Source organism: Ambystoma mexicanum, chromosome 2p, assembly GCF_040938575.1.
Source record: "Ambystoma mexicanum isolate Mex_15411 chromosome 2p, UKY_AmexF1_1, whole genome shotgun sequence".
NCBI lineage: Eukaryota > Metazoa > Chordata > Amphibia > Caudata > Ambystomatidae > Ambystoma > Ambystoma mexicanum.
The window spans coordinates 815,135,527-815,159,322 of NC_090923.1; the positions used below are offsets into that span (position 1 = coordinate 815,135,527).

Below are 23,796 nucleotides of genomic sequence, written 5' to 3' on the forward strand. Positions count from 1 at the left end.
TGTTTTAGTTTAATTCCCTCTGAAGTGTGGGTTGGGTTTGGGTGACTGCTACTCCATTAACACTTGGTGAGCACATTCCAATTCTCTGTTTTCTAGTGGGGATCTCTTTATTGTACTGTTTGGTCCACCTTTTTGAATTTCTACCGTTGGAATTTTCGGTTGGGTTGCTGTGGGGTGGGCATGCCCTGCTGATAGGGAGATATTAGCCTCCTTCAATGTGCCCAATATCACACCCGGTGCTTGCTAGGTATTCACACGGGTGATTTCTGTCTACCCATGGCACTCGCAAACTAAGGATAACACAGGGCAGCGATGCATTGAGAGGGAAGGTCTCCTTTTGGGGTGGCACTCAGTCGAAGGTTTGGCATCACATCATTTCATGAGACATTTGCTGCAACCCTGTTGCCTATTTTATGAAGGTCCCCACAGTGGTTAATATTAATGTTAATGTTAAAGGACATTTGTACCGCGCACTTTCACCACCGTAGTGGTCCCCTGGCGCTCTGGCGGTTCTGAAAAAGGAGGGGAGGTTGAGTTAGTGGGAGGAAGCAGGAAAAGTGCAAGAGAGCAGTGATGTGCTGTTGGCGGCCTCAGCCCGGTGGGTCCGTTGGCTGGGCCTGGGATGTTTGCGGCCGGTAGTCGTCGTGTACTGTTGTGCAAGGCTATGTGTGTTTTTGTTTTTTTGTTGCAATGTAGTGAAGTTTGTGCGGTTTGTTGTGCTGTAGGTTTTGGTTGTGTTTGGTTTGGAGTTTGAGAAGTGTATGCAGAAAGGGAAATTGTTAGTAGGGTTGGTTAGTTTGCGTCTCTATCCTGAATTGAAGCGTAGTCTCCCCTGTTGTGGCTCTGTCCTGATCTGGGTCTGACTGGCATACATGTTCCATACTCCTCTAGTCCCCGCCTCTAACATGCTCTCTGATAGCTCCCCTTATCCTCCATTTAGACTCTAGTGGCCAGTGCATCTGCCAATGACATGCTAACATTCACAATTCCATCTAGATGCGACGCAGGCTAGTGTTCACAATTCTATCCAAGTGTGGACATGCAAGTATTGACGGTTCTATCTAAGCGCAGACATGCTAACTTCACAAATCTATCCAGACGCAATGTAGGCTAATGTTCGCAGTTCTATCTAAGTGTGGACATGCTAGTATTCACAGTTCTATCTAAGTGTGGACATGCTAACATTCACAATTCCATATAGATGCGATGCAGGCTAATGTTCCCAGTTCTATCTAAGTGTGGACATGCAAACATCCACAATTCCATCTAGATGCAACGCAGGCTAATGTTCCCAGTTCTATCTAAGTGTGGACTTGCTAACATTCACTATTCCATCAAGATGCAACGCAGGCTAATGTTCCCAGTTCTATCTAAGTGTGGACATGCTAACATTCACAATTCGATCTAGATGCGACGCAGGCTAATGTTCCCAGTTCTGTCTAAGTGTGGACATGCTAACATTCACAGTTCTATCTAAGTGTGAAGATGCTAATATTCACAAATCTATCCAGACGCGACGTAGGCTAATGTTCACAGTTCTATCTAAGTGTGGACATGCTAGTATTCACAATTCCATCTAGATGCTACGCAGGCTAATGTTCACAATTCTATCTAAGTGTGGACATGCTAGTATTCACAGTTCTATCTAAGTGTGGACATGCTAGTATTCACAGTTCTATCTAAGTGTGGACATGCTAGTATTCAAAGTTCTAGCTAAGTGTGGACATGCTAGTATTCACAGTTCTATCTAAGTGTGGACATGCTAGTATTCACAATTCATCTAGATTTGACGCTGGCTAATGTTCACAATTCTATCTAAGTGTGGACATGCTAGTATTCACAATTCCATCTAGATGCTACGCAGGCTAATATTCACAATTCTATCTAAGTGTGGGCATGCTAATATTATGGCACTCTATGTTATTGTGAAGTAAGATAGAGTGGCAGGGGTTTTCTGGAGTAGAGTGATTGCTCTTGGTGGTTGTCGAAAGGAATGGGGTAGTGACGACTATGCAGTGCATGTTTTTGCTTGTATTGTAATTAAGAATTTGATTGTGTTTTTTTATTTTTTTGCCTGCAGCGTTGGGGAAATAAAATAATACAAAAATAAAGTGGCAGCCTGGTATACATGAGTGGCCGAGGGGGCATAAGGTGTGTTTGGGGCTAAGCTGGCAGGTGCACCAAATAGGTCACCTCCGCTGTGGGTGACGTTCATCTCCTACTGTCAGGAGCTGGCCCCAAAGTGCAATTGTTGTCAGTGACAATGAGAATACAGACACAGCCCTAAAAAGATACCTCCTAGCTCTTGAAGGACTCACAACAAGACGGCATCCCTCCCCCAATACCGGCAAGTCAATACTTGCACTCTACATTGTAAATGGAGCAAATACAATAACTTTTGGCCTTGCTACGAATTTGGCAGTAATTTGACGGTAAACAGGGGAGTTGCTAGGTCTGTAAAAGATCCAGAGCTACGCTAATATTGGAACTGTCGGGACTCGAGGCTAGCTTGCCTGTAGCTCTTGAGCTTCTATCCAGGGCTACAACTAAAAGACCCAGGGCTATAGCCCCGTCAGCCCCCCCCAGCAATGCCCCTGACGGTAAATCCACTGAATTACCGACAAAATCAAATACCACTACCACCACCTGGTCCTGCAGATTTACTATGGGATTACAAGTGATGGTAGGTTAGTGCAAATTGGGGATTTTGTGAAATTTCCAGCAGCGGTAATTGCGCTGTGGTAATTCAACCGATTTTCAGTGGAGCAGCAGATTCGCCTCTAGCTTTTCCTATGGGTAAATGCCCCACTTCAGCACCAAACTCGTAGTACGGTGGTGTAGTGGTGTGGAAATATTGCAGTAGTGCAGCCGTAGCAGAATTACCTCCACATTACTGCTGATTTTACCCACACCGCCATACTTGTAATGAGGCCTTTTGTCTTATATGTTAATAGCATGTGACTGTGCCGTCCCCTTTCTATGTGACCAGCTTCCCGCCTCCATCACCAGGCTGTTCTATCTTCCTCATTGGCACGGATTGTATTGTGTACCAGAGTCCTTTGATCTGAAAGCAGTTCTATGTTTATATCTGTCCCAAAACCTTTTTACAGAAAAGCTGTTTGCCACTGGTCTTCTGTGTTTACTGCATGAGTAGGACTGAGACACTCACCCGAATAAGACCAGGTACTGAAAGACTTATCCTTCAATAATAAATACTGACATGATGCTACAGCATTCTCGCTCTTGAGCCCTTTGGGTGGAAGGAAATGGTGCAGGGGGATAGTGCAGGGAGTATGGCAGAGCATTTGGCCGTGGAAAGCTTTCCTGAACCTCCACGCTGGCAAGGACGATGTGGGTGGTTGACATAGGAGGAGGGGATCAAAATAACTGCAGACGTTGAGCTCACCTTAAAATAAGTCTGTGGAAAAACATTGGCAGAGACTCGAAGGCAATCATTTGGGCAGACTTGGGTCGGGTGTCATGATTAGTCCAGGATAAGAATCGAATGTTGCAGATGAACGAGTGGGGCGGGGGGTGAGTGGGTTAAGGTCCTCTCTAAGCAATGTGGGGAGGTTCACTGAGAAGAGGAGTATCTGGGGACTAAGGAGTGGGTACTGTAGATCACCATGTATCCCCTACTTTGAGGATCTGTGCCCACAAGTGACAATGAGACTGCAGAGTTCTTCTGTCTGAATAGAGCACCATGTTTATATATGTCTGAAATAAAAGGTTTTACAAAAAACTGTTTGCATGCATGAAATCAAATCTCAAAGGATACATTAAAACTATGAATAATACGTGAATAACTCGGGTGTTCAATGTACTGTGTATTGAACGTGTTTACTGGAGTGTAAAATGTAGGATTGGCTCATTGACGCAGAAATAGCAGGGAATAAATAAAAAACATACATAATAAATCAAGTAACACTAAATGCTACACATGTATTATAATGTCCTCACTTTGCTACCGTTTGAGGCAAGCGGATGGTGCAGCAGGGTATTGTTGCAACAGGAGGATAAGGTAAAGTACACATATCTAAAAAAGAATAAGAGGGCGCCTGAATTTCTGAAGGACTGGTACTCAAGCAGGAAATGAAGGAAAACAGTAAATGATGAATGCATTCAGTGTGGTACTTTCCCACAGAAGAAAAAGAAATGGTTACTTGAAATTACACCAAAAGAACAGGGAATCCATTAAAACAGTAAATATTCAAAAAACAAAATATTGTAAAGTACGCTGAGTACCATATACAACAAAATATTGCACCATATACAACAAAATATTGTAAAGTACTCTCAGTATTGTTCATCGTTTAAAACAAAGTAATACAAAAAAAAAGAACGATTCTGAGTAGGGTGTTTGATTTGAGGTCTCACCAGATCCAGAGAGCAGCCCCATTTGGAGTGGTACTCCGCATGCACGAGGGTAATGTTAGGAGCGGTTAGTAAGCCATGTGCATTAGATAAAGAATGATGAGGGTACACATTCTTGTTAAAACGATGACTTTGCTTTTGTGGGAAAAGCAGCGTAATCGAGCTATCAGCTGTTTTTCACGCAAATGCATAGATTGTCATTAGGTACAAAAACTGCACATACATTTCATATTGAAGATTTTGGGCATCACTTTCGGGCGGGGTTGTCCATGATTTGGCTCCAGAATAGCGTTACATCAATCAGGGCAGAGACAAAAACTTCTTCAGAAGAATCTGGAAAGCGCTGGTATGAGTCAAATACTTTTTATTGCAAACATGATTCTTAAAAATGTAACACATACAACAGTTAATTCTAGCTGAAGTACATACATGTGCAAAATGAAATAAAATACTTGTGTCATTCTTAAAAATCAATCATATGAACATATTTTTCTTTATGGCCTATGCACTTGGCAGCAAGTAAAATATGTTCAAGATACCAACAGGTGAAAGGAGTACTATCAGCAAATACAGATAAGCTGGTAAGCGTTGTCTAAAACTCAGATTTCGTAACGGAGGCAAACAATAAGTTTCCCTCTTTGCCGATTACTAATCATAGAAGAAAAGTGCATTGTTGTTTTAATGGATAAGTTGTCACTATTAGAAAACGGAATGGAATTGTTAACCCACACTGACCTATTGGATCCATGGCCATTTGGCACAGTCGTTGTTTTGTAATGAGAATCTGTGCCTGCTTTCTTTATACTTAGTCAAGATAGCAAAATCTATCCAGTTCTGGAGGCATATCTAAGAACCAGTTCATAACTGAAGGTTTTCTCTGTGCTGATAGAAATAATTTAGTATCTTTATCCTGGAATGAAGCACTGAGGATGTCGTGCTTAGCATGATAGTCCAAGGATAATGGATTCAAAAATTATTCTGATACACTAAGCAATTGAAGGGTATCTTGACACAAGGAATCAGTTTAGAAGTTAAACCATTATTCATAGATACAAATCATTTATATAAAGATGATTCAATCATGCAGTTGTCTTTTATCAAATCAAAGGCAACGGCAGAGCTGTTAGGCTGCTTGGAGATTTGGCATTAAAGGTTTTAGTCCAAAGTTCGAAGTTAGGAAATCCATCAGGTCTGTAGGCCCTCAACGCCAAGAGAGAATTCAAAAATGTATACTCGGCTTTGGAAATAGAGTCCAAAGTAGCAAGGCCCTAATCACAAGCGGCATAGCGCACCTGTCCAGAATATTTTGCCCTGAAGACCTTAGGAGCTGGAGATAAGATACTTAAAAAATCAACAATTCCTCAGTTTGATTGTTCTGTCTGACAGATAATCAAATATTGTTACAGGAGAAAGTTAGTTGCGTTGGCATGACATCACTTGAGATTTCTATTTTCTTCTGCTTTATAAAGTCATCTTAACCATTTTGTAGCTTTTGTGAACCAATTGGAGTATGACCAATTAAAATAATGTTTCCAGTGTATGGCAGGCAGGGAATAGATCTGCCTGAAAGTACTGGGACGTAAGGAGTAATATCAAGGGATTCTCTAACCTGTTCAAATAAAGATTAAAAAGAAGGGGGGCACAATACACACCTGCCCAACACCTCTAGTTATTGGAAAAATATCAGAATGTTCACCCCTCATTCCACAGGTGACAAAATCTATAGTTCCTATATAAAGTGACATTGGCAGGCTTAAAATATCAAGACCAATGCCCATCTCTGTCTGAACTTCCCACATCAGTCAAAGGATAACAGTATCTGAAGCAGTCCATATGTCTATGAACATCAGATAGATATTACATCTTATGGTCACATAGTACTTAACAACAAGTAAAGCTACATTAAGGCATTTCTCACCCATGTCACATGCCTGTCAAAACCCCAGCTGTGTATGGGAAATATTTTGTCATCCGCCCAGTTTATCAACTTCTCATAGATTAACCTCTCCAGCAGTTTATTCTGAGATGGCATTTAGTGGTATTGGTTGATAGTAGGCTGGGTTTCCCTTATTTTTTTTTAAAGTTGGTGCTATGGTCAAGTGAAGCCATGTGGAAAGTAAAGATCTTGTCAATAGGACTGTCCACAATAACAGATATATACCATCCGGGCCTGAAGCTTTTAGGGAGCTATATGAGGATATTTTCTCTGGGGTTAATTTGCTGCTTTACCGCTATTCACCGCTGGCAAATCAGAAGTGCTGGAACACACACAGCTATAAATTCCACCAAACATTTTATTTTAATAAACTAACCAGTCTGTGAGAAGTATATTATCCCAATGTAGACTTGTCGACTCGATTAGCTTCGTAGCCCATTGCAACCTTTAGCCAACATTTTCTGGGAATAATTAGCGTTAGAGTAGGTAATAATTAATCGAAATGTTCTTTATTTATTTTTGCTCTTACAATGTTATTTCTGTAATTTGCACAGGATTCACGTTGTCATTGCTGGGTAGCCAGTGAGTCTTAAGGAATATCTTGCAAGACCTGTTTGCAGTTCTGCAGCCTTTATCACCTTTACATATGGGAAACAGCATTTCCTTCAATTACTCTGTAAATTGACTTCAATTTATGGAAATAAATATAAAGAAACTCAATATTATCAATCAATTTTTCTATTTATTGGCACATTTTTTCCTTTTTTTCCTTAAGGTTTTCTTTTTATTCTTTTGCAGCATTCATTTGCCTTGCAACATGTAGTCTCATGACTGATACTTTATACATGTAATTTGCGGCTGATTCATTTTTTTTTTAAATAAAAGATGTTTTGAAAAAACAAACATTGACTGACTCAATACAAAATATAATAAAAACATCAATATAGACAAAAGAGACGATACATTCCTCATCTATCACCCTGTGTTGTGATTTCCACTAAACACCCGAGTGCAAACATATAAATGTTTCATATAACAGGGTCTACGTCTCAAAAAATATTGGTTACATTTCTCCTATTATGAAAAAAGCTTGCTGTGGGATCCTGGCAACCCCGTCTGAAAGCTTTATGTTTCGGCAGTGTTACAATTTAGCCACCTTCATCAGGACCTCATATTATCACTTGACCCTGAAAGCCAACATAAAAAATGTGTGTAAACTATTATTTTCCACTAAAGGTCTATGTACAGTACTATCTGGAGTTCCAATCTACATCTAGATATATATTTTTCAAGTCACTTGCCTCGCATCTCTCTTAGCAACTTATTTTTCCTTCCTGGATAAATGTTGTATGCTCTACTTGATTGGGTTCCTATGTCACTGCCATGCAATGTGCAAAGAGACCAAGGAGGTATTATGAGCCACTTTGTAAATACTTTGATAAGACTTCATTTTATCTGAGGTAGAAATAACAGAAACTGAATCTAAATATGCTTACCGCATAGTGTTTGGTATATGTGGTTTTCTGCTGCAGCTCCTTTTTCAATGGAAGGGTACGTTTCACCTTAGTCCCATTCTCCTTTACCAATTGCGTGTATAATCTCGGTACACCGAGCTGAGGGTAATCGCATTAGGGTCTGTAAAACATGTGTGTACATGTGTTCGTATATACGTCTCGATTATCCGTCTGTGTCTATAGTTAATTTCGCCCCAGTCTATAATATAGCCAAATGAGTAAAACAATATTTAGGATTAGGCTCCCCCAGCAGTTCCTGGAAACAGTGAGCCCCTCCCGAGAACACCAGAGTAACTGACTGTTTAAGGATTTAACTGGCAATCAGCAGCCCTATGTTTTACTCAAATCGGACTCCTACATTGTCACAGATACACTAATCTGATCCCCGTTGAGAATTTATGTGAGATGAATGTAGTTCCTTTTCCCAAAAATGCTGACTGTATGGTGCATTGTATGGCCTGCCAATGATGTCCTGTAGGAGGACAGAAGATGCATCATGATGCAATAAGGCACAGGTCCCCAATTCCAAAGACTTGCATGAATATGCTACGCTCATGTCTCTGGTTCCTAGCCAAGGTCTTACCTTTGGAATGCCTGTGCGTTGTTCGTTGTTTGCTCCAATGGCTTTGTATATTCCGGACCGCTGCCGTACAAACATATGCGTGCAAAATACTAAGGAACAAAAGGTATATGGTCTTTAGCTAGAGTAACGTCTAACAGGCCACAACCTGAAGTTAAAGCTCCTTGGAGCACTTGGTTCAAGTGGCTGGGAGAACTTACTGCTGGCGTGTTGCACGCTGTGTCTCTCGCTACTTCTGCGAGTGCTGATGCATTTCTAGGGGGATGCCCATTGCACGTCTTTAAGTCGGAGACTCTCACTCTGTGGCCATGTGATGGAGCATACACAGTTCTTTCGCCTGTGCCTGCTTGGGAGAAGTTGTTCTTGGAACCTGTAAACTCACTGTGTTACATGCGAGATGTCAAATATGCAAGTTGTACACCCTTATTCCTGTTAGTGAATTGCACTTTAAATGCGAACGGTGGCTATTCTTTTTGTGTTAATTGCCCATCGCTTGCACTGAATAGTATCTGGTCAAGTCCATGTTACAACTTCACAAAGATGTAGCTGTGAAGCCACTCTATCGCTTGACAACATTAGTATTATACATAGACCTCCCGTTACCAGGGCGTCTCCGATGAGGCTGGAAAACCCAGCGTTCTGTGAGGCTACCTACATTAATGAGAATCTGTCTGAAATATTGTAATCTCTACACTTATAAAATATTTTTTTATAAGATATTTTTGAAAAGAGGCGATTATGTACAGGTGTATTTTTGGGTGTTTTTCTTATGACTTCAAATCTCAAAATACGCCTCCAGTCAGCTAAAACTATTAAATCAATTGGAGCTACTCCGGTCCATATAACAGTACTCTTCTCAGGTATGTCAGGAGCAACACATCAGTTTATGCTATACAGTTTGTGGTCTCTACAAATTTCCACCAACCTTTTGCCCGCAGGATTGACAAAAGTTGGATCAAAATTCATAAGGGGTAGGGCCCCAATGCGTCAAACTCATTAAGGTCAAAATCACTGTTTTGTACTTCATTTCTGGTCCAGTCATTGAAGTAACCTGCCATTATAGAGGTTTTATTCATGCACTTCTTAGCCTGATCATAATTGAGGAAAAGTTGGTCTTAATGGCCTCAGCAATGACTCGAGGTAGTTCCGGCACACTGTTAAAATGCTGAATCCTCAAACGATGGCTTAACGGGTGCAGGAAATGCACAGGATATCACTGGTTGAGAGGGTATTTGGTAAAGAAGGAAGACATTTAAAATATTTTAAGAGAGCTGGTCACGTTCCTTCAGAATGTATTTTAACCAATGACATTTATGAGAGAGGTGTGAAAGGATTGTTGTGGGGGCAGGAGCAGGGGGATATCTATTCTGCATGCCCGCTACTGTATTAATGCATGTATCTGCGTACCATCTTCTCTCATTTAAATAATATTATGTACATTTAAATAAAAATGCTTCTGCCACCAGAGGAGGAAACGAATGACAAAAGCTGGATATTGTCATGGCCTAAAGATATTGGTGTAAACAATGATGTACATTCCAGTGAAATCAATTGGAAAAGCCACCGTTATAGCCTCTCCTACGAGAAGGTGTAAAAAAGGTAATTAATCCTAATGAATAAACTGGAAGCCGAGGTCATGTTTCCTGCAGCAATATGACATCATAACTGTTGATAAACGTGCACTAGGCAGGGTCAGCTAGCCTAGTGTTTATCCTGCTATATTTCTGGATAATTGGGTCCAGCAATTTAGAAAAATGCAGAGTACTAGTGTAAAGTGACGAGGATGACTTAGGACCATTACATTTCCTATCCTGGTCCAAAATAGAATCAAGCGAAGACATAACAGGATCTGTGGATTTGCAACTAAGAGTAAGAATCTTGATGCCTGAACACAGTGGACGTTGAATTATGAAAACTGATATTATGTGTTATGAAATTATGATAGATCCTGCGGAAGCACCTCTGTAGTCCTGCCTCCTATTCGATGTTGCAAGTGTGCGATCTGCCAGCATTTCATGAATTTAGGGACCTTATTAACATCTTTCAAGTCTCAGAGATCACCTGTCTCGACACTGATCGCGATTCACAACCTTTAGGACTGCGCCTGTCCGCTTGGCTGAAGGTATTTCAGCAGGTTTGGCGAGAGTGCTGCTGCAGTAGTTATGATCAAGTTTACCTTCCCCGTAGAAAAGGCAGTTTTTCAGATGCAATACCTTTTGTGCCAGTGGATGATCTGTCGGCAAAGGTTCCAAATGTTGTATTTCAAGTGCCCACAAAAAAGAAATTCTATCCGTTCCCATAAAAATGCTGGAAATCAGTTTCTTAAAGCTTGTTTCAACTTGAAAGCTCTTTGTGCTTTGGTAACGTATTGATTCTTTTTGAATTTCACCAGAGTCTATCATTGGTTGGTCTCAGACATATTTTTGGCAAGCCTGCCATCTCCACTTCTCACATAAAGCTAGTAAAATGGCACAGCCTTTCTGAAAGACTGCTGCTATATTTTATTTTCACTGAAAACAATATCATTCTGCCGGCAGGAGAACACATTTGGGTTGTGTGCCTGTGTGTGTGTATAGTATTGGCAGAGTTGGTGTGAAAGCATGCATATTTCAGCATTCCTTAGCTTTTTTGTAGACACTCATTAAAACCTTTTTTTGTAACTTTCTGTGAACCTTCAAAATGCATAGGTATTGATGCAGGCAATGCTTTTGACTTAAAACCAAGGACGGCTCACACTCCCGACCTGACCTGACACTGGGAGATCTGCTCCCTCTTTTTCCTCACCTGGATGCTTGTTCATCCCTTGCCGCCAAATTGCCTGCGCTCCCCCACCCTCCCCTGTTGTTATCTCCCCGCCCACTAGTATCTCTGCTTTCCTCGCTGTGTACTTTCCCCCTATGACTTGTAAAATGCTTTGTCAGGTCAGTGCGTAAGAAATACCCTAATAATGATAATAATAATGAAATGAATAATACAAACAATAATACTACCTCTAGATATTAGAGTGCGTATTGCTGTGTGGTGCAGGCCATGCCGAGGGGGGACTTCGGGCAATGTTGCTACTGTGCCCAGGGCACTCCTTGTGGGCACTACAGGTAGGGGAATGGCGTCCTGTCCATACCTGCTGGCAATGTCCCAAAGGCAAGTGCCCACAGCGTGTGGCCTCTAATAATGCCCTCTAAGCACCGTGGGAGTGGGAAGTGTGCCCAGGTTAACTGTGGCTTGGCCCTGGCTGCATGGTCCTGGCCGACAGTGCTGTGGGTAATAGGATCCATGCATGCAAGATACCTTTATGAGAGGAGTGATAAAAATGAGCAGAGCACCAGACAGCAGGAGCCAACAATGAACAAGGATTGATACTGGAAATGTGATGACAATATTTAAATTAAGTGTATATTAAATGTAAGAATTTATTTCTTTTAAAATGTTCTGTTAAATCCATTTGATTGTCCATATTTTCAGAAAATGTTGTTATGGAGCTTTGTTCCACTAATACAGCTTTGCTGCAAAGGGATAGTAACGCCAAAAACATCACCTGAACAATAGGGCGCTATGGCAGTGGCCCAGAAGTATAAGATCACTCCGTGTAAATGGGTGATGATTGGGGTATTACAATGACAAAATGTAGTTCCTATCACGGGATGGGGCATCCTTCAGCACCCGCCCTTTAGGATAAACAGGTCCACTGAAAGTTGCAACAGGAGAAAGCCCGCGTTCCACAAGCTGAAAGCTAATTCACATGGCTAGCATGCAATAACTTATTTTCTGCTCTTCTGTGTTTGACCCACCAGAGTCTTATTTCTAGATCACTGATCATATCATGAAACATATCCTGTATAGAATCCTGAGCAAGCTTTGACTCTGTGTAGTGTGCTACGCTCAATTAAAAACACATGTTTGAATATAATATTCTACTGTAAAAATGTGCACTTTCTGATTTCCGGTTTTCCTCTGTTTCCCCAGGAGTGGTCCATGAGCTGTAAGGATGTCGAATGTCCCAGCAGAGCTGGACAACATGGAGGTGCAGGAGCAGCCCAACAACAACAACTGGGAGATGGTAGACCATCTCTGGGATGAATGCACCGCCACGTCCAAGCTCTTTGAATGTTCCAGGATCAAGGCATTATCCGGTACTTTTACACCTCTCTTTACATTTTCTTTGTGTCTGTGTGAAGGAGCGCTGGTTCGGTGTTGGTGGTGGGGGTTGCAGATGTGTTATGTGCAATTTGCTTTGCTAACTGCTGCAGTATTTTTCGGTGCTCATTCCATCTACGATTATTAGCTTAATGTATCCTCATGTATTGCCATTGACCAGGCGGTTCATTGCCTACATTCTGCTGAATATATGGTTATTTTCCATTCTTTGTTCTCAAGTTGCCTGATACTGTTAAGTAGTAGGACACACAGTACATGCTTGACACACATTATGTTCACCTCTGGAGTGGTCATGCTTTATTTTCTATATCTTATATGAGGTAACCTTCACGGCCTAAATATGGTTCTATGGCTCTAGTGAGTTGGCTATTAGTGTTTACAAACACCCGTAGCTCATCCTTATATGAAGGGTTGGACTGCAGGAATGGTACTATGGATGAGCTCGGCGGCCAGCTGGAAACACAAATGGAAAGTTGCAGTGGTTTAGACTCACGGTTTGATGGGCCAGTTCATGAACACTGGCTTTCTCCTTGCATTAAGCGAGTGGTATATACAGTTACAGTGGTGTGGTCCAATTCAATGCTACTGCAAATGCATCATAAAGTACAATTACAGAGCTCATCGAGGTACCAGATGTGGGGTTTGGCAGAGTTTCTGGGATTTTGGTAACATCTCATGCACACATACATTTTCTCAGGGTTACTTACTCTTCCTAAAGATTGACATGAACATTCCTGAATGTCTGCCTTTGGTGCCTCTTTACAGCTTTGCAATCCTGTTCGAGCCTTTTGTGGGAAGTGAATCGATTGTATCACACCACATTTCCTGGCCGGGTGGAGGGGTGACTAACGCGCGTCCTCAATCAGCTGGAGAGCGGTGTGATTATCTGGCCAAATGATAGCAACACTTGGCAAATGTCTCTCTGATATCTAGACACAAGCCGAAAGCCTTGGCTTTATCAATGCTTGTTTTTAACAGGACTTTAGTGAAAGGAACATATATAAATCAACTGGCAGAAGACACACACACTTGGTTCGGAAATTGTTTATTACACCAGTTGTGCATTTACAGCTGCAATTAAGCCAATTACTGTTATCAGATTGCTTAGAAATAATAGTAGAGGCCAACGTTTCAGGTTGCTGCTTAATAGAGATATGTAAAAATATCCCAGGAGGATGTGTTTTGGGAGGGACAGGCAGTGAGTGGGATGGGAGTGTTGATCGGGATTAGCATGGCCATGGGCAGGTAAATAACCAAACAACATCCACAAGCTGTGTGTCCCTCCCACATGTTTTCCTTCTTCTAGCTGTACACCAGTGCTGTAGATTCGGTGTATTGATGGCATTTATGATATGATATGATAGGTTATTTATAACGTGCTTAATCCCCAGAGGTTTCTAAGCACGGACCCGGGGATTGAACCTGTGTGGCTCCGTGTCGTCTTGCTTTCAAGGTGAGCACATTGCCGCTGCGCTATCCTCCCGGACTAGACAGACATAATAGCCAAAACTAAAAAGGCAGCTTGTGTTTGACAGAAAGATGCCTGTGCAAAGCACAATTCAGTGACATCTTTCCATTACGTTGTGCTGATATTAATTGTGTGTGTTCAATGAGTTCTACTAGAGTGTTTTCCAGACAAAGATGGTTTCAATATTTTCTCACTGTGAGATTATATTATTAGTTCTATTATGAGTTTACCGCTGTCTACTCTACATTTTGAGAACTGTTATTTCAATGCCTGCATATTTTTTCAATGAGCGTTTGTGGGATCCACAACCAGTGCATGTGCTGTTGTGATCCTATGTGTGTTTACCTAAATGGGCGATTGTGCTAGGACCACTAGTGACCCTAGTACAATTTCAAGACAAATTGATTCATACCACACTGATAGAACTCACTGTACAATTACCTCCTTCTCCAGCATGGGGTCTGGCATGGATTCACATGCTCATGAATATTCCCCGTCGTCAGGCTGGGAATCCTCGGTAAAGAAAAAATCAGTATCAGTTTCGTTTCTGATCTGTCTTTCTTAGTAGTAACCAATCACTGATCTCTGGGTCATACTGCCCCCAGCCAATGACTGCCCTCTCTCTAAGCCCCGCCTCTGGCAGCCATCCTCAGATTTTTACCGCACGCTCAAGTGTTGGGAGTCCTCGTGTTTAGCTCTCGAGTTTTTTACTGCGTTTTCACATTTTTTTCAGGAGAATTTCTCATTTTTTCTTAAAATTAATTTCTTTATTGCCATTTTCATAGAAACAACAACAACAAACCAGACCGAACGCCCCCACCCTCCCCTCCCCCCCAGTATGACACAAGATATTCCACAAACCCACAGTCAGGCCAAAGTGCATAGGAGTAAACCACAGAACGCGACCATACAGAGTTCATATACCCTTCCGCGTCAGGTTTCTAAACGCATGCATAGCGAGACCGGGGGGATCAAGACAGCATGATCCCTCACTCCCCCGTAGTGGGCCAGCAGTTCAAAGTCACAATCCTGTCCCATGTTGCCCACAACAGGCGGTCCTCTCAGTGCGGTAACGGCGAAGCCGTAAGTGTCCGTGACGTAGTGGAGTCCAAACACCCATCACCCCCCTGAAGGAGATATGACGTATATGCATCCCACATCCCAGTATCTCCCCAAGTGTTCCCCCTCATCACACCCCACCTCAACTCCATATTGTTGCAATACAAAATGTCCTTAGACCATTGGGCAATCGTCGGAGCCGCAGCACTACCCCAGCCCATAGCGACCCTTCGCTTGGCCAGGATCAGCAGAAGAGTAACCAACTTCCTAAGCCCCTCCCAGAACTGGCTCAGCGATGCAGAGTCCCACGCCACGTGGAAAAACCCCGCTGGTTCATACCCACACCTCCTGCACGCCGCTGATCTGTGAGGAAAATAACGATGCAAACACCTCGGAGAATAATAGTATTGATGTAAAAATGTGTAATGTACAAGCTTAAAATTGGTGTTGACTGCCCCCTTCCTCGTGCCTTCGCAGCAGTATAACCACGCTTCCTCCGAGATCTCTCTTCCCAGCAACCGTTCCCACTCTACTCGTGAAGCTGATACTGACCGCGATCTACCCTCTAACCCGGCCGCATAAAACCGTCTGACCAACCCTCGATCCAAATCTCCCTTGATCACGCTATCTAGCAACTGCGCCACCGGGGGCTGCCTGGGAAAGGTTGGAAAAATCTGCTTCAACGTCACCCAGAGCCTGTAATACGTGAAAACATCTAGTGCGGACAGAACGCTGCTGGCTCGCAGCTGATCCACAGTGAGAAACGTGCTGCCCGGGAACAAATCTGCAAACCTAACTAGACCGAGTCGTTTAGTCGTGGAAACATAACTTGCCTCGCTAGTCACAGGTATACCAGGGATAAATGTAACCGGGAGTTCCGGCGAGTAAAGTATACCGTTCACGGGCACACGCTCCAACCGAGACCAGGCCTTACATGTTAACTCCACCATGGTGCGCGCTGCCCCGGAACGTCTCGGAGACAGTAGGATAACCGACCGGAGTAAAGCCGGGGACGCAATGGACCGTTCCAACTCCACGTGTCTATGCTCTTCCGCCAATCCGTACCAATATCGCAAGTAACTGGCCTGAGCCACCCAATAATATAATTCAAATTCGGGCAGCGCTAGGCCCCCACGACAGACAGGTGCCGTGAGCGTGTTCCACGCCACCCACGCCCGCTTGCCGGCGCAAAGAAAGCGAGTCACCACCGATTTGAGGGCTTGAAAGAAACTCTTGGGCACCGGTATGGGAACATTCAGAAACACATACAAAAACCGAGGCAGAATGGCTATCTTGACTACAGAAACCCTCCCATATAAATTAAGCGGAAGGGAAGCCCACCTCTGCATCGCTTCCTTAGATTACTGAAGCACCGCCTCATAGTTATTACGGAACACCACCTCCCTGGATCGAGCCAGCATGACACCGAGATATCGAGTGCTGAGCATATCCCACTGAAACCCCCACTCATCCTGAAAGCGAACCTGCCTGTCCGTTGAAAGGAATATCACCGATTTACCTGGATTTACCTTTAACCCTGAGAGCTCCCCAAATTGCTGGATATCTAACATGATCGGGTTTAAATTAACCTCGGGGTGGCGCAGAAACAAGACCATGTCATCCGCGTATAGCGAAATAACCACTTTATGGGAAAACAACTGAATCCCGCGATGAAGATGAAGCTCCCTGATCCTCTCAGCCCAGGGTTCTATGGCCAGCGCGATCAACAGAGGGGACAAAGGGCACCCCTGGCACGTCCCCCTTTCGAGCGGAATCCGTGCAGTAACCTGCCCATTGACCCTCACCCTTGCCACCGGCTTATCATATAAAAGGGACACCATGGACAAAAAGGAGCTCCCAAGACCGGATCTGCGCAGGACCTTAAATAAAAAGGGCCATTCAATAGAATCAAAGGCCTTAGTAGCATCCAATAGGACTGCCACAGCCGGATCAGCCCTCGGGAGGGCATCCATCAGCCCGAACATCCGTCTCAAGCCAAACGAAGTCGAGCTCCCCGGAATAAAGCCCACCTGATCTGCCCTGACCAACGTGGACATCAGTGGCGACAAACGGGCCGCCAAGATCTTAGCCAAGTTTTTATTATCCAAATTTATCAAAGAGATCGGCCGATAAGAGGAACAATCCATCTCAGGCTTCCCCGGTTTCAAAAGCACTACCACCAGGGCCTCTCTCAAGGACTCCGGCAGCTGACCTGTAAGTACGGCCTCTTGGTACATCCGTAGCAAATAGGGAGCTAATTTGTCGGCAAAACATTTATAAAACTCAGATGTGAACCCATCCGGGCCCGGGGACTTCCCATTGGGCAGCGACCGTATAGCCTCCAGCACCTCCTCCAACGACACCGGCCTACACAACCACTCCCTCTGCTCCCCCGAGCACCAATACAAACCAATCTGGTCAAGAAACGCATCGATATCTGACTGCGAGGCTCGGGACTGAGAGGCATACAGGCGGGTGTAAAACGTGTGGAACTCCTCGAGGATCGCCTCATCCTCAAAGTGGCTCACCCCATCCTCGTCCCTGATGACCGCCACCTTGCCCCCGGGGTATTCAGCCGCGTAGCCCTAGCTAACAGCCTACCCGGGGCTTGACCTTCACCGTATTTTCTAGGGGCCGACCTATCCCATAGGTACTGGACTTCCCGCTGGGCAAGGGCACGGAACTCCTGAAGACATCTCATTATCTCCCTCTGCTGGGCTCTAGAAGGGACAGGGGCAGCCTCCTGCAGCACACGTATCTCCTCCTCCTTCTTCTCCAAATCCTTACGGATCCTTTTTAATATACCGGCTTCCTTGGAGATACACTCCCCCCGTATCACGCACTTAAACCCCTCCCACAGAGTACCGGCAAAGGACACCGACCCCTCGTTCACCTCGAAATAGTCGTCAATAGCTTTCCCCAGATCCGCCCGAAAGACCACATCCTGAAACTCGGTTCCCTTAAACCTCCACGGCAATCTCCCCCCGACCGGACCCCTCAGTCGAACGTCCATGGAAACCGGGGCATGAAGAATTTCTCATTTTTTCGGTTTAATCGAGCCTCAAGCTCCACCGTTTCTACTTCCGATGACGGGGACCCATTTCGGAATTCTTCTACGCCCCTCAAGGGTGAAGTTTTCGGCGAGTTTACACTTCTTGGAGGATTCCGGAAGATCCGCGGCGGACATGGCCCAGGACAAGGGGAGCTCGACGCCCGGATCCAAGCTGTTCAGGAACTGCCCTGGATGCGCATTATATAACGTTTTTAAGGAGGACGAGCATTCGCGATGCCTCTACTGCCTCCATGGGGACAAGACGCACCTGGAGAAGGACTGTGCTTTCTGCAAGAACCTTTCGGAACGGACCAAACAAGATCGTCGTTCCCGCCTCGCCACCTGGCTGGAGAAGGGCACAGCAAGTGAGAAGGCGAGGAAGAAGTCTGAGTGGGCTTATAAGTCCTTTGAGGGCGCCCCGGCGACGGGGGCCCAACAGAAGGCCAAGCCCCGCGAGTCCGCGGGCTCCGGGAGCACTAAAAGGTTGGGCTCTTCGGTTGCCAAGCAGGGCGCTACTTCCCCGGCACGTTCAACCACGAGCCAGCGCTCTGGTTCGGGGAAGAGGAAGTCCGAGAACCCGGGTAGGCCGCTGGAGCGGACCCAGTCAATCTCGAAGGGGGAGCGAGGCGCTGACCCTCCCCCCAAGGCGGAGGCCCAGGACGCACCTAAGGTGGTGAGGGCCCTGATCCACCCGGCTAAGGCCTCTACCAAAGTGGTTGCTGCGACCCTGGCAGAGCCAGCTGAGACTACGCCAATGGAAATGGCCTCTGGGCCCAGAGTATCCCTGCTGCCGCGGAGGGAATCCTTTTTCCAGCCCATCGCTAAGACCCCTGTGAAGCCCCTGGCTGAAAAAGAGGGGGGGGGGGCGGTGGCCATTACAGACTCGGAATCAGCCTCTGAGGAGGAACTGGTGGAGACCGAGAAGGGCCTCAACGAAAGGTCCATAGGCCTCAACAAGAGGTTCAGAAACCTCAACGAGAGGTTTGAAAAGGTTCGATCCCAGGGGACGGTCCCTGCTGACGTGATCGAAGATAGCGACGATGAACAGGGTCCAATGGAGCGGCCAGCCCGTCCATCGCAGCCATTGCCGAGCCCCAGGATAGCTCGGCGGCCATTTTGTTGGCAATCCAATCCTTATGTACCGAGATAAGGACGAGATTACCACGCACCCCGACGGAGGAGCCAGAACCAGGCCCGTCGGGAAGCCCTCCGAACAAGCGGAGAAGAGTCCACCCCGCTCCGCCCTTCGTGCCTGCGAGACCAGTGGACCCCTCATCCCCCTCGCCGGGAGAGGATACAGTGACAGATACGGCGACGGGGATGGACGATGACGACGGCGATGACGCAGCAGACATCCCGTCGTCACCCCCCCTGCGGGCGTCCCCAGCCGACGAGGTTGGCTCTTTCCATGCCATGATAACCAGAGCATCCGAGCTCTTCCAGCTCTGCCCTGAAGAACAGAAAAAGGAGGGGTTCCTGCACCAACGACGAGAGGCTAAGAGGAAGTCGGTCCTCGCAGTGCCTTTACTAAATGACATCTGGGACGAGGGGCTTGTCCTCAAGAACCCTGCCAGGACACCCGCCAAGAGGGACAGGTACGAGAAGAAGTACCGAGTCCCAGATGCCTCCCCCTTGTGCCTCAGGGCCCAGCCCACGCCGGACTCGGTCGTCTCGGTAGCAGCTAAGAAGAAGGCAGCGGGCACGGCGGCTTCAACTTCCACTTCCCCGCCGGACAGCGAGGGCAAGAAGTTGGACTCTATGGGACGACGAGTCATCTCGTCGGCGGCGACGAAGATTAAGGCGGCCAATGCCTTAGCGATCGTGGCCCGCTACGACAGGGAGCTCTGGTTCCAGATAGCTCCTCTGCTAGATATCCTGCCTGATGACAAAAGGGCGGAGGCCCTAGAAGTTCTGCAGGAGGGCGAGGTGGCGTCGGATCACGCCATAACGGTGGTGATGGACATCGCCGATACCGGATTTCGCCAACTGGGCAACGGAGTTTGCCTCCGACGACGGGGATGGCTCAAGGCGACAGACTTTCGCCAGGACGTCCAGACCAGAGTCTTGGACATGCCGTTCGACGGCAACAACCTCTTTGGTAAGGCGGTGGATGAGTATCTACAGGCCATCAAGACCGACTTGGAGACGGCCTGGGCCCTTGGGGTGCTTCAGCAGCGACGGCCCTTTCGGAGCCCCGGAGGCAGACAGGGTGCCTCCAAAGGATCCAGTGGTGGCTCCTCCGTTTACCGCCAGGCGGCCCGCTCCTCTTCCCAGGTGGCCTACAGAGGTTGCGGCAAGCAAGGGGGATCCCGCCGTCGTCGTCAAGGAGGCCAAGGCCTCCTCCAAACAAGACTGACCCGGCCGTGCCGTCAGGTCCCCACCGAAGCACCCCGGTGGGAGGCCGGCTGACGAAGTTCGTCAGCGTGTGGGAGTCCATCTTCACCGACCGTTGGGTACTGGACACCCTGGCCAACGGGCACTCGCTGGAATTCCAAAAGAAGTGCACTTGCATTCCTCCCACGGCCAGGAAGGAGAATCATGTCCCTCAACTGCTGTTGGAAGTAAAGGCGATGCTCAAGAAAGGTGCCATCGAGCTCGTCCCCAGGAGGCTCCGGGGCTCCAGAGTGTACTCAAGGTACATCCTCGTCAGAAAGAAGACAGGCGGTTGGCGCCCCATCCTAGACCAGCGTCGGTTAAACAAATACATCAAGGCGCAGAAATTCAGGATGGTCACCCTCCAGCACGTGCTTGGACCTGGAGGATGCTTACTTCCACATCCCCATTCTAAAAAGGCACAGGAAGTTCCTCAGGTTCGTGGTTCAAGGACGCCACTACCAATTCAGAGCCCTACCGTTCGGATTAAAGTCGGCACCCAGGGTTTTCACCAAGTGCCTGGCACCAGTGGCGGCGCGGCTGCGCCTGCAGGGGATCCACATCTACCCCTACCTGGACAACTGGCTAATCCGGGCAAGGTCAAGGGAACTCGCCATCAATCATACGGCGAGGACCGTCCGGTTGCTCACAGAGCTGGGGTTCTCCATCAACTACCCCAAATCCCACCTGGTTCCATCTCAAATAGCACTGTTTTTGGGGGCGAAGCTCAATACAGTGGAGCAATTGGCCTCCCCTTCAGAGGAGAGGACCAAGACCATCCTGGGCAAGGTACGGCGCCTGTTAGCCACGGACGTGGCCAGGGTGAGGTCCATGAAGTCCCTTCTCGGGATGATGTCCTCATGCATCTACCTTGTACCCCTTTGCAGACTTCGGATGCGTCCGCTGCAGGAGTTCCTCGACGCCGCTGGTTTCAGGCGAGGGGCTGCTTCGAGGACAGGATCCCCCTTGACGAGGAGTTCCGTCGGACGATCCTATGGTGGGGCACCCGGGCTCACCTCACGACGGGCACGGACTTTCAAACCCTGGCGTTTCAGGAGACAGTGACTACAGACGCCTCTCTGGAGGGTTGGGGGGCCCACACCGGAGATCTCCACGCAAGAGGCCTTTGGCTCCCGGAGGAGAGGTCTCTTCACATCAACATCTTGGAGCTCCGTGCAGTGTTCTGGGCGCTCAAGTCGTTCCTCCCGTCCCTCAGGGACAAAGTGGTGAGGGTCTTCACCGACAACACCACCACGATGTTCTACATACGGAAGCAGGGGGGCACCAGATCCATAGCCCTATCCAAGGAGGCCCAGGATCTGTGGCACTGGGCTGTCGCCCAGGGGATGTTTCTGGTTCCCTTCCACTTAGCAGGAATAAAAAACACCATCGCCGACTCACTCAGCAGGGAGCTGCGCTCGTGCCACGAGTGGGAACTGCGCCAGGATCAAGTGGATCGACTCTTCCGACGATGGGGCAAACCCCAGATCGACCTGTTCGCGACAGCGACAAACTCCAAGTGCCAGAGGTTCGCCAGCAGGTTCCCACAGCCGAGGAGCATGGGCAATGCTTTCTCGTTCCATTGGGACGGCCTGTTTCTATACGCGTTCCCTCCATTGCCGTTGCTGCTCCGCCTCATCAGCGGTCTGGTTCCCGGACCTTCTGGACTTGTCAACGTCCCCGCCAGTCAGGCTGCCGGCGGACGCGGATCTTCTCTCTAGAGAAGGAGGAGCCATTCTACACCACGACCCACAGTCGCTGAACTTGCAGGCCTGGCTCCTGCCGCACTAGAGTTTGGAGGGTACGATATCCTGGCTGATTGCAGAGAGGTTCTTGCAAAGGCCAGGGCGTCCTCAACTCTCAAGTGTTACGGTCATAAATGGAAGAGGTTCTCTGTCTGGTGCCGTGCACAGAAGATTAACCCTCTGCGGATTACGGCCCCTCAGGTGCTGCCATACCTACTGTCGCTGGCCAAAGCTGGACTGGCTCACGCCTCCATAAAAATACATCTGGCTGCCATCTCCCGATATACCAGGACTACGGGACGGGCGTCCTTGTGGTCTCATCGCCTGGTAAAGGAATTTATGAAGGGACTATTCCGATCATTCTCGCCGGTGAAGGCTCCTGCCCCGGCGTGGGAGCTTAATGTGGTGCTGACCAGGCTCATGGGAGCCCCATTGGAGCCTATGCATTCGGCGCCTTTGAAGTTCCTGTCATGGAAGACAGCGTTCCTCGTGGCCATCCCCTCTGCACGACGAGTGGGAGAGATTGGCCCTATCTTGCAAGCCTCCATACTTGGTTTTTCATGACACGAGGGTGGTGCTGAGGACGCACCACTCCTTCATGCCCAAGGTGCCGTCGGACTTCCACCTCAACGAACCCTTGGTGTTACCAGTTTTCTTCCCGTCGCCTTCGACGCCGGCTGAGAGGACTTTGCACTCGCTGGATGTAGCTAGAGCGCTGAAGTTCTACATGGACCGCACGAAGAGTTTTCAGAAGACGTCACAACCATTTGTAAACTTTGGGTCTGTGAATCAAGGGAAGGCTCTCTCAAAGACTTCCATTTCCAGATGGCTCTCCGGCTGCATCATGCATTGTCACCGGTTGGCAAACCGACCGCTGCCCGGCCGTCCAAGAGTCCATTCGACCAGAGCGATCGCTGCTACCACGGCGTTCCTGTTTGGTGTGCCCCTGCTGGACATCTGCAGGGCTGCTACGTGGAGGTCGACGCACACCTTCACAAGATTCTACTGCGTCGATCGGGACTACAGGGAGGAGTCCAGGGTCGGCCAAGCAGTGCTGCGCAACCTGTTCGCTTAAGGTGAGCCTGGTGAGGAGGTAAGAGATGCTTAATGTTGAGTTGTTGTATTGCTTAATGTTGAGCCTGTTGCCACATCCCGTGGTTGTGCATGTGTATACTGCTATGTATTCTTTTATTCAGGAGCATGTGAATCCATGCCAGACCTCATGCTGGAGAAGGAACAAGTTACTTACCTGTAACTGTTGTTCTCCAGCATGGGTCTGCCATGGATTCACATGCAAACCCTCCCACCTACCCCTCTGCGGTTCTTCACTTGGTCATACTGCCACTTGGCGTGCTACCAAATCTGAGGATGGCTGCCAGAGGCGGGGCTTAGGGAGAGGGCAGTCATTGGCTGGGGGCAGTATGACCCAGAGATCAGTGATTGGTTACTACTAAGAAAGACAGATCAGAAACAAAACTGATTTTTTCTTTACCGAGGATTCCCAGCCTGACGACGGGGAATATTCATGAGCATGTGAATC

The 23,796-nt window shown here is 47.1% G+C and overlaps 1 protein-coding gene across 3 annotated transcripts in view; it reads left to right on the forward strand.

Moving 5' to 3' along the window:
- SPTBN4 (spectrin beta, non-erythrocytic 4) overlaps positions 1-23,796 on the forward strand; it is a 1,591,326-nt gene that overhangs the window by 363,670 nt on the left and 1,203,860 nt on the right. For all 3 annotated transcript variants that reach the window (XM_069644494.1, XM_069644495.1, XM_069644496.1), the window contains one exon: positions 12,368-12,534. In XM_069644494.1, the coding sequence (XP_069500595.1) occupies positions 12,390-12,534 (145 nt within the window). In that variant the 5' untranslated portion in view covers positions 12,368-12,389. The remainder of the gene's footprint in view (positions 1-12,367; positions 12,535-23,796) is intronic.